Below are 9,827 nucleotides of genomic sequence, written 5' to 3' on the forward strand. Positions count from 1 at the left end.
TGTAAATTCCTATGGTTTGCTCAGCTAGTCAACAGAAACAATTTACATTTTCCGGAGAAGATATTTCATCCTCCTGGGGAAATCCCATTCTACCTGAAGGAAAACCCAAGTAGGAAACAGAGCGTAAGAAAGGACAAACATCACTATTACAGGGCAACTCGGAGAACTTATTGCGAAATGAAGTCAAGACATAAGGAAGCTAATGAGAAATGAAAACAAGAAGGGATAGGAGGGAAAAAAAATGTGGCACGGCGGATTGTGCGATTAATTCATTTGGAGTCCTGTAGCTCAGTGGTTAGAGCACTCGCCTCGGAAGTGAGAGGACCTGGTTTCGATTCCCGGGTTGGGCCAGTTTCCTTACTCCACGCACACGCCTCTGGTTACCTAGCAGAAAGTAGGAACCCGGTTGTTAGCCGACTGGTGGATCGCTTTTCCGGGCGTAATAATCCCTTCAAAAAAAAATAATAATTTGGTCGCTCAATCCATGACTGTGAAACAATTGGCTGCCACGTTTCACCCACAAAATACACAGTCACTACACTTTACAGTATATCCTGCGAAGCGCTTTGAGACGCCTCAAAGACATAATAAGGCGCTGTATCAAATGCAAGTTATTATTATTATTATTAATTAATTATTATTATTATGATGAGCTTCATTTCACTACTTGGTTTCACCCAAGTGAGTCTTCCCAGTTGACAAAAAGAAGCTTTTTTCCACAATAAAACGCGGCTGAAAGGACTTCTTGTTGCTCAGGACCCATCTTGAAGGCTGGAGTGTGGAACTCACTTGCCATAGAGGTCAGTCATATGAAATATTACTAGAAGGTAGGAAACAGGTGAATATTCCTTTATTTATAATCTCTCAAATGATTCTTTTCCCAGAGCAGAGAGTACTCTAAGAGCAAAGCCTAACCCAGAGCTTGATTCTCAGAACAAGCCCCAGTCATCGCTTTAAATGAGAATGCAGAGATTTGGCTTTTCTTCTTCTATTATTGTGAGTGAATCAGAGATTCCTGCTTCTGTTCAATTAGATTCACGCTCCAGCGCATTTAGATTAGCAGCTTCTTTACATTTAGATAAAAGGCTGCACCTCGTTCTATCGGGGAAAGGGGAGTGGGGGATGGGGGGAGTAATGAAGCGAGGCAAATCAGAGATATTAAATTTCAGGCACAATGCCTCACAAAAAAAAAGAGCATTTAATGATTCATCTGAAGAACAAGGCTTGCTGTGTGATTATTTGCATACCCTCATCCTGTGGAGTCCTGTAGCTCAGTCCTAAGAGAACTCGCCTCGCAAGCGAGAGACCTGGGTTTGATTCCCGGCGGGGCGAAACGTTGGGCAAGTTTACTTACTTACTCCACATGCCTCTGTTTACCTAGCAGTCAACATGAACCCGGTTGTTAGTCGATGGCCTCAGCCTCTCGCCCCACTCTGGAACTCCACCCCACGTGCCTTCGCTCTGCTTCCTCCCTCCTCCTTCAAGGCGTCTCAAGACCCTCCTCTTTGACTGTGCCTTCGCTCCCCTCCACTCTCTCCCTCTCCTCCCTCCCTCCCTCCCCTCCCCTGCCTTCCCCCAGCTCGGGCCCGACCCAACTGCACCCTTGGGACGTCCTCCCGATGAAAGGCGCTCTATAAATGTGTTTGTTGTTGTTGTTGTTGATTGGCGGATCGCTTTTCCTGGGATAATAATTCCTTCCAAAAAAAATGGGTCACTCACTCTACGGCTGTTTGTGCAACTCTGCAGTGCGTAAATTGGCGGCCGCCTTTTGTGCACAAAAACATAAAGTCAGTTCACTTTACGGTATATTCTGCGAAGTGCTTTGAGACGTCTCGAAGACGTGATAAGGCGCGATATCAAACGCGAGGATTATTATTATTATTATTTACAAAAATTGGTACGTGCAGACGAGCTGCGGGGTTCATGATCAAATGTGATTTCAAAATGTAATATCTGGTTAAGACTCCAGCAGTTAACCCCGACGGACACTCTGGGCTCCCCCCCAAGCCTTGGCTCTTGCCAACCTGTGCCTAATACTCTCTGGAATTAGGTAAACAGGACGCGTCCCTCCAGGGAGAGAGAGAGAGAGAGAGAGAGAGAGAGAGAGACGCATTCCATTCCGACAATTTATCTCTGGGATTTTCATGGGTAGTTGGAATGCAGGGAATTCTCAGCACCTGGTTGGCTTTTTTGCTGCCAAACAGGTAACGTGACAGGAGTGGGACCGAATTCTACCCGAGAGTGAAGCATCTCTCGGACAACAACAACAACAAGATTACATTTGTACACGTCGGGAAGACTTTCCCAAGGCGCTGGAACGTCTGAGAACATTTCTAACATCTCTAACCACTATGCTGCAAGACTGACAATGTCTGAGAACACAGAGCAAATAAGATAAGGGCTCTTATTAGCAGAGGACTGTGGATTATGTTCGGCCTCATTCAGTGTGGCACAGAAGTGCAACTTAAAGAGGGGAGAGATGAAAAGCTGCACTTTTATAATGTCTTCTTGACCAAAAACATCTCAAAGCAATTTACTGTCAGGCCTCGTCTCTCTCTCTACCTCATGTATTTTTAATTTGATCTGTTAAGCTGCTTGCATTCCGGCAATTGTCCAATATTGCCTCTGTAATATTTATGCAAACACGATTTGAGAATTTTAACAAGCCGCTGAACATACACCAGCTCACTTTAAGCATTCGTATCCATATGTAAAATTAATTCTTATTATTAATGTATGTAGAATGACATACGGAAGCATAGTAACAGTGAGCAATCAGGCACCAATACAGAAGCCCTCATAGGTAAAGTAGTTGTTTTCAATAATAACAATAATAATGCTTGCATATTATTATTTTTTAATTTATTTTTGAAGGGATTATTACCCCCAGAAAAGTGATCCACCAATCGACTAACAACCGGGTTCCTACTTACTGCTAGGTAAACATGTGTGTTATGGCGTGTGTGTGTGTGTGTGTGTGTGTGTGTGTGTGTGGAGTAAGAAAACCTGCCCAACAGGTCGCCCTGCCTGCGAACCAAACTCAGGTCCTCTCGCTTGCGAGGGGCGAGTGCTCTAACCACTACGCTACAAGACTCCAGTATCGCAATGGATGCATCCAGCAATTACACCGTAAGGGAAGCTCATACGCAATAGTACGTTCATGCACAAGGCATTTCTGAGAAAGTGGGTGCAACGCACGATATAATAATCAAAAGCTGAGAGCTAATTTGGGAGTATGAAGCACCAGAAATTCTCAAAATACTTTCAGTCACTTGAAACCTTGCCCAGCCGTCACCACCACTTTAGGCCAAGATTAATGAAGGGACAAAGAACTCATTGTGATTTTTAAAAAAATGTTAAATCACCTTTCAAGAACATTAAAGCTTCAGTGATCATACACATCTGGTTAATCTTCAACAATTAATAGCAAGTCAGCATAGGGAGCCCTTTATCAAACATTTTAGTTAGGAAATTAGAGAGAAAAACACCAGAAGGGAACCCAATACAGAACAATCAATCACCCGCCACACGTGCGGTTGAGACACATGGAAGAAAAACCCAAACAATGCTGAGAATGAAAATGTGACGGTCAACGTGATGGCCATCACCAGCAATGGAAACATAGAACCAGGAGGAGGCCATTCAGCCCCTTGAGCTTGTTCCGCCATTCTATAAGATCACGGCTGATCAGTACCTCAACTCCAATTACCGGCCCTACAGAGAGCAGTCAGGCACCAACACAAATAATACAAAAGCCCATATAAGAACTGTAGTTGTTTTCAATAATAATAACCCTTCCATTTGATATAGCACCTTATCAGGTCTAGAGCATGTTATTAAAGCATATTAGAGTGATATTATTTCACATGTGGAATTTCCACTGCTGTCGATGTCCCTGTCCACAGCCTCGTGAAAATGGATGATCTCAAAGCCACTCATTTGAACATCTACCTGAACAAGCTTCATCGACTTAACTGAACTTTTAAAGGAAAAGGGGTTTGAGACACCAAGAGAAATACAGCGGGATTTACTGTTACAAGGATTAGGAATGAAGAGACAGCTGCACTGAATGAGCTAAAACCAGCTCCGGCTCAATAAGTCAAAGGGCCTCCTTCAATTCTGTAATTCCTATGATTCGATCGACCCAGTTTCCTAAGCAGGGTGCGTCCCTCCAAGGAGAGAACGCTCATTCATTCCAGAATTCCTATTTTCTGCAAGATGAACGGAGGCGTGTGCGTGTGGAGTAAGGAAACTTGCCCAACGTTTCGCCCTGCCCAGGAATCAAACCCGGGTCCTCTCGCTTGCGAGGCGAGTGGTCTAACCACTACACTACAGGACTCCATGATTGCTACTCATATAGCATTTATATGGCGTCTTTCGAGTAAAATAATTGTCCGTAAGTGTTTTACAAATTAAAATTGATGAATAACTTGTGATCTCAACAACTACAATGGATTGAAATTGGGAGGACAGAACCATGGACAGGGCAGGAGTAATGAAAATCTTTTTATAAAACCTAACAGCACCTCCAGCAGACTGTCAGTAGTACTTCAACTAAATGATAATATAATAGCAATCCTTGCATCCTTGAGTCGTCTCAAAGCACTTCACAGGATACTCTGTAAAGTGGAGTGATTGTATATTTTGTGGGTGAAACACAGCAGAAAATTGGGCACAGCGACATGCCAGACGTGGATTGAGCGACTACATTTTTTAAAAAGGGATTATTACTCCCGGAAAGAGATCTGCCAATCAACTAACAACTGGGTTCCCTGATTACTGCTCGGTAAACAGAGGCGTGCGGAGTAAGGAAACTTGCTTAAGGTTTCGCCCCGCCTGGGAATCAAACCCCGATCCTCTCGCTTGCGAGGCGAGTGCTCTAACCAATACACTACGGGACTCGACAATGTAAAACGCATTTTTCTCACATTGTGATCAGGATTTACATTTGCGGATGTTTGAAATCCTACGCCCTACGAGCCGTTCTAAGACGTTTAAAAGACTGCAACGACAATGTAAAAGTGTACAAGGAAGAGCGGGGAATTAGGATTAGAGAATTTAGCTGCAGTGGACGAGCCAGCTCTACTTAGGCTCAATGGGCAAACAGTCTCCTCTGCACCGTTATCTGTTCTGCTATAAACCTTTGTGACAATTTTTGAAACTCCATCCCACAGTCCCTTCACCTCACTCCCTCCCTTTCCTCCTTCAAGGCCCTCCTCTTTGCTCGTGCTTTCAGTCACTCTCCCACCCTCCCTGCCCTCCAAACCTCCTGACCCACCTACAAGCTCGGATCCAAATACCTGACAGTCCAGCACCTTTGGACGTCCTCCTGACGAGAAAGGCGCTGTATAAATGTCATGTGTTTCTGTTGCTGTTATTTAATACTGTGCAGAAATACCACAAATTCACTTTGGATAGTAAATCACAATAAGTCACTGTTGAAGGTCAGAGTGTTTTGTGAATGGCAATGCAGGTTGTATCTCCGGTCTGATCTGAGGTAAGTAATCTCAACCAGGTTAACAGTACTGGTGGGGCAATTAGGCTCAGGACTAATGAGGTTAACGTTATTTGCAAAATACAGCCCCCGATAGTTCACAAGCAAATAGACAAAATCTCTTCTCCCCGCTCTGACCTATAATCTTCCTGATAAATAATTAATTATGCCATTATCTGGTGCACAATCTAATTAACAAACACATGAAAAATTCATTTGTACCAGCGCATGGCAAGAGAGAAAAGACGAGATTGAATAGAGATTTGTTTTAGCCATCCTGTATTTTGCTCTAAAAAAAAGTATTCAGTGGAACATTTCTTAGTGTTAAGTCAAGATTCCCAGCACCTGTCAATCCACAAATACAGAAACGGGCCACAATATTGCTCACAAAATCAACATTATATATATATACACACACACATTCACAATGTACATATCATTCTCCAAACATCACAGCCTTTATGAAACACTCTTGCCACATTTCTATTTGTTATCTGGTCGACATTTAAAAAAACATTCCAGAGAGTTGTTACGGTCTGGAACGCACTGCCTGGAAACAGATTCAATAACGACTTTCAAAGGGAATTAGATAAGTACTTGAAAAGGAAAAACTTACGGGGATAGGTGGAAAGAAAGAGCGGGGGAGTGGGACTGATTGGGTAGCTCTTCCAAAGAGCCGCGTACAGGCACGATGGCTTGAATGGCCTCCTTCGGTGCTGTAAGATTCTATGGATTCTATGAGGGTAATGTGAAGGACTGTGTATCTCAGTGGTACATAGAGTGGTTTGTTGAATGAGGGAAAGTTACTACAGATGTAGTTTTGCCACCGTACTGACCTGCGTTGACAATGGCATCAATTTCCAGTTTGGTGATGTCCCCCTGAAAGAGCGAGACCTTCCCATTCAGAATATCGTCCTTCTTGTACTTGGACTCTGGGTTTTTAAGCTTTTCCACTGGGAAACAAAATGGGAGCAAGTTAAAGAGAGGGGGAGACAACCACATAAATTGTGACTGGGCTTTCAACCACTTTTTCAGCAATGATTATGGCTATAAATGTCATGTTCACAGATTACCAACCTCCTATATCTGGCACTGAAGCTTGGCAGTGTGTCCTGGCAGACCATCTAATTATTGGATTGGGATATCATATTTTCAAGGATCGTCAACAATCAAAATCCCAACCGTCTTAATTAGAAATTTGGACTCAAAATCGTTGTGCCTGTTAATTGAGACAGATTTCACCAATTATAATAATAATAATCCTTGTATTTGATATAGGGCCTTATTGCGACGTCTAAAAGCGCTTCACGGAATCTCCCACAGAGATTAATTTGGATAGCTCTTTTAAAGAGCCGGCATGGACACAATGGGCTGAAGTGTCCTCCTCCTGTGCTGTCTAATTCTATGATTCTAATATGCTGTAAAGTGTAGTGACTGTATATTTTGCGTAGAAAAGCAGCAGTCAATTATTGTTATCAATTATTATCACCTCGTAAAATAGCAAATCAGATTTGAAAGATGCAGCAAATGGAATATGAAATGCCCTAAGCAATTTTGTCGATGGTATATTAATTTATAAGTGAAATGCTTCCTGCTGTGCAAACATTGATTATTAGAAAGCGATACAAATAATTCTACAAGTTTAAGAGGAAACTGCTCTTCTTCTCTGTTTCGTTAAGTGCAGTTTAATACAATTACAAATCACTTTGCAGGCATTTATGTGAAACCCTCTCTGCCAAGAACAAAAATCCACATCATAATGAATTTGTAAGTTTTAAAAGGCGGTTGTCCAATCTGAATTTAATCATTGGTAATTTAACAAAATTACTAATTGCTTCCCTAATAGTTAAACGAACCATGTTACTTTCTAGTATTGTTTATCCTACATGTTGAATGCTCTTTCTCTCCGCTTTCCTCCCACGCTTGTGAACTGAGGTGTCAAAAGGAGAGCGAAGTAGAGGCACTCTCAACACAGAAGCGAATCTTGCAGAATGCAGATTTGATAGTAACAATAGTCCTTGTGTTTGACATAGCGCCTTATCACGTCTCCGAGACCTCTCAAAGCGCATCACAGAATACACTGTAAAGTGGAGTGACTGTATCTTTTGTGGACAAAACGCAGCAGCTAATTGCACACAGTAGTGTACCACAAAATGTCGTGGATTGAGTGACCAAACTATTGTTATTATTATTTTTTTGAAGGCATTATTACCCCCGGAAAAGTGATCCGCTAATCGACTAGCAAGCGGGTCCCTACTTACTGTTAGGTAAAAGACGCATGTATGTGGAGTAAGAAAACTTGCCTAAACTTTAAATCTGCCTAAGGTTCCAGCAGAGGGCTTGAACCCAGAGCCTTCCAGAAACGAGAGTGAGCCAAGCTGTCACAAAACTGTAATGATTAGATGCCATTAGACCCGGGCTATAAAATTAACACGTGTAAATCTATTTTCAATATAAATGGAAATGTACTCTTCCAGGCACAAGGCAATGCACATTAAAACCAGAGCAATATAAACGCTCAGTACATATTCATTACCTCGTTATTACACACAGCGTCCTCTTCTCACTAACTCATTTTTGAAATATTGCACCGCAAATGTCAGAACCACGAAGGAGGCGAAATAAAATCACTGAAAATATTATCAGGAAGCAGCATCTCATAGCTGGTTTTGGATTGACATTGATTTATAATAAATAATTGTAATCCTTGCGTTTGATACAGCTCCTTATTACGTCGTAGAGACATCTCAAAGCACCTCACAGAATATACTGTATCGTGCAGTGTGTAATTTGTGGGCGAAACACGCCAGCCAATTGCACACAGCAGTGTCCCACAAACAGTCGTGGATTGAGTGACCAAATCATTATTAATTTTATTTTATTTATTTTTTGGAGGGATCATTACTTTATATGATTTTTTATATTAATTAGTACTTAATATTATTTTTTTGTGGGCGAAATACAGCAGTCAATTGTGCATAGCAGTATACCACAAACAGTTATGGATCGAGTGATCAAACTTTATCCCTCTTGGAGGGATTCTTACTTGATTTTTTAAAATATTATTAACAATAGTTATACTTTACACTATTTTAAAATAATTAATGATTCCTTTGTACTACATTTTATATCGTTAATTATTGCTCTATATATTATGTTATGTTATTAATTATTACTTGATATTGTTTTGCTATATTAATACAAAAACGAGAAAAGCCAACATAGCAACGATCATTGTGGTCGCGTTGCTAAGGAAGCAGCAACCAAAAAGGGATTGGTGAAACCAAATGCTAATCAAACAAAACACAGAGCCTTTTCCTGTCATGTGAAAAGCACTTACAGAAAAAGGAAGCGACTGCTGGGGAGTCTGTGTGTGCAACATCAGGTAATTAAACACAAGCTGTGTATACTTATGGGATTTGTTTTTTGTTTAAAGGCGTATAAGAACTTGTAAGTTTGGGACCCGTTTTTATCGGATGGTTTTATTTTCAGGCTAGGAAAATAGTCTGGCAGCAAGATAAACATTGATGGAAGACTTGGAGCCTGCCTCTGCCTTTGACAAGGATCCATTCGAGCTAACGGCAGAAGATGTCTACGATATATCTTATGTCATTGGCCGCGAGTTAATGAAAGTCAGCAGCCCCGTGGGCTGCCCTGGAGTCTCCGAGCTGCAGTATAAGATCATCCGCGTTTTGGAAATGTTCGAGTCCCTGGTGAACAAGCACAATTTGACGGTGGAGGAGTTGAAAATGGAGCAAGCAAACCTGAAGGCTGAGACGGAGAGGCTTCACAGAGAACTGCAGAAGGCAAGCAGCGAGACACGGCAACCAGAGGATAAAGCTTCGGTGGATCTCGCAGACCCAAATCGCCCACGGTTCACGTTAGGGGAGCTCAGGGAGGTGTTGCAAGAACGCAATGAGCTGAAGGCCAAATTACTTGTTGTTCAAGAAGAGCTGCAGTATTACAAGAATAGCTTAGTCTCTTCCAAGGAAGCCAGTGTCATCGAGAGGGAAAATGCATCGACTGCAAGTCGGGGCAGTGAGCAAACTATGATTAAGAAACTCTTTAATTTCAAACGGCGAAACAATCCATAAAACGCGCAGATAAGACTCTTACAAAGCTGCAAAACCTTTCCCGGGACATTAATTAATATGCTCGACGGACCTTAACAAGGCTTTTACTCCTTCTTACTTTTATACAAGAAATGATTTCTGACCAAAAATAACTTTTTTTTTGAAAATTCTACTTCTCAGAAACAGAAATAAAAGAACTAATCCAAACTTCTTCGCACTTTTCATTAACCGGAAGGTTTCCTCGTGACAATACCAGAAGA

General features: G+C 41.8%; 1 protein-coding gene and 1 non-coding gene across 2 annotated transcripts; both read left to right on the forward strand.

Moving 5' to 3' along the window:
• The first annotated feature begins 277 nt into the window (after nucleotides 1-277).
• trnap-cgg lies at nucleotides 278-351 on the forward strand. The gene has a single exon. It is a non-coding gene; the product is annotated as a tRNA-Pro (tRNA).
• Nucleotides 352-8,814: 8,463 nt separating this feature from the next.
• Nucleotides 8,815-9,818, forward strand: LOC103190589 (Rab interacting lysosomal protein-like 2). Its single transcript, XM_007911429.2, has 2 exons — nucleotides 8,815-8,879; nucleotides 8,987-9,818. The coding sequence occupies exon 2, from the start codon at nucleotides 9,022-9,024 to the stop codon at nucleotides 9,586-9,588; it is 567 nt and encodes a 188-aa protein (XP_007909620.1). The 5' UTR covers nucleotides 8,815-8,879; nucleotides 8,987-9,021; the 3' UTR covers nucleotides 9,589-9,818.
• The last annotated feature ends 9 nt before the right edge of the window (nucleotides 9,819-9,827 follow it).

This window comes from Callorhinchus milii, unplaced genomic scaffold (genome assembly GCF_018977255.1).
Source record: "Callorhinchus milii isolate IMCB2004 unplaced genomic scaffold, IMCB_Cmil_1.0 Scaffold37, whole genome shotgun sequence".
In the NCBI taxonomy this organism is placed as follows: Eukaryota; Metazoa; Chordata; class Chondrichthyes; order Chimaeriformes; family Callorhinchidae; genus Callorhinchus; species Callorhinchus milii.

Bases quoted from the DNA above. Each gene is read 5' to 3' on its own strand.
- LOC103190589 (XM_007911429.2), top strand. From the start codon at position 9,022: ATGGAAGACTTGGAGCCTGCCTCTGCCTTTGACAAGGATCCATTCGAG.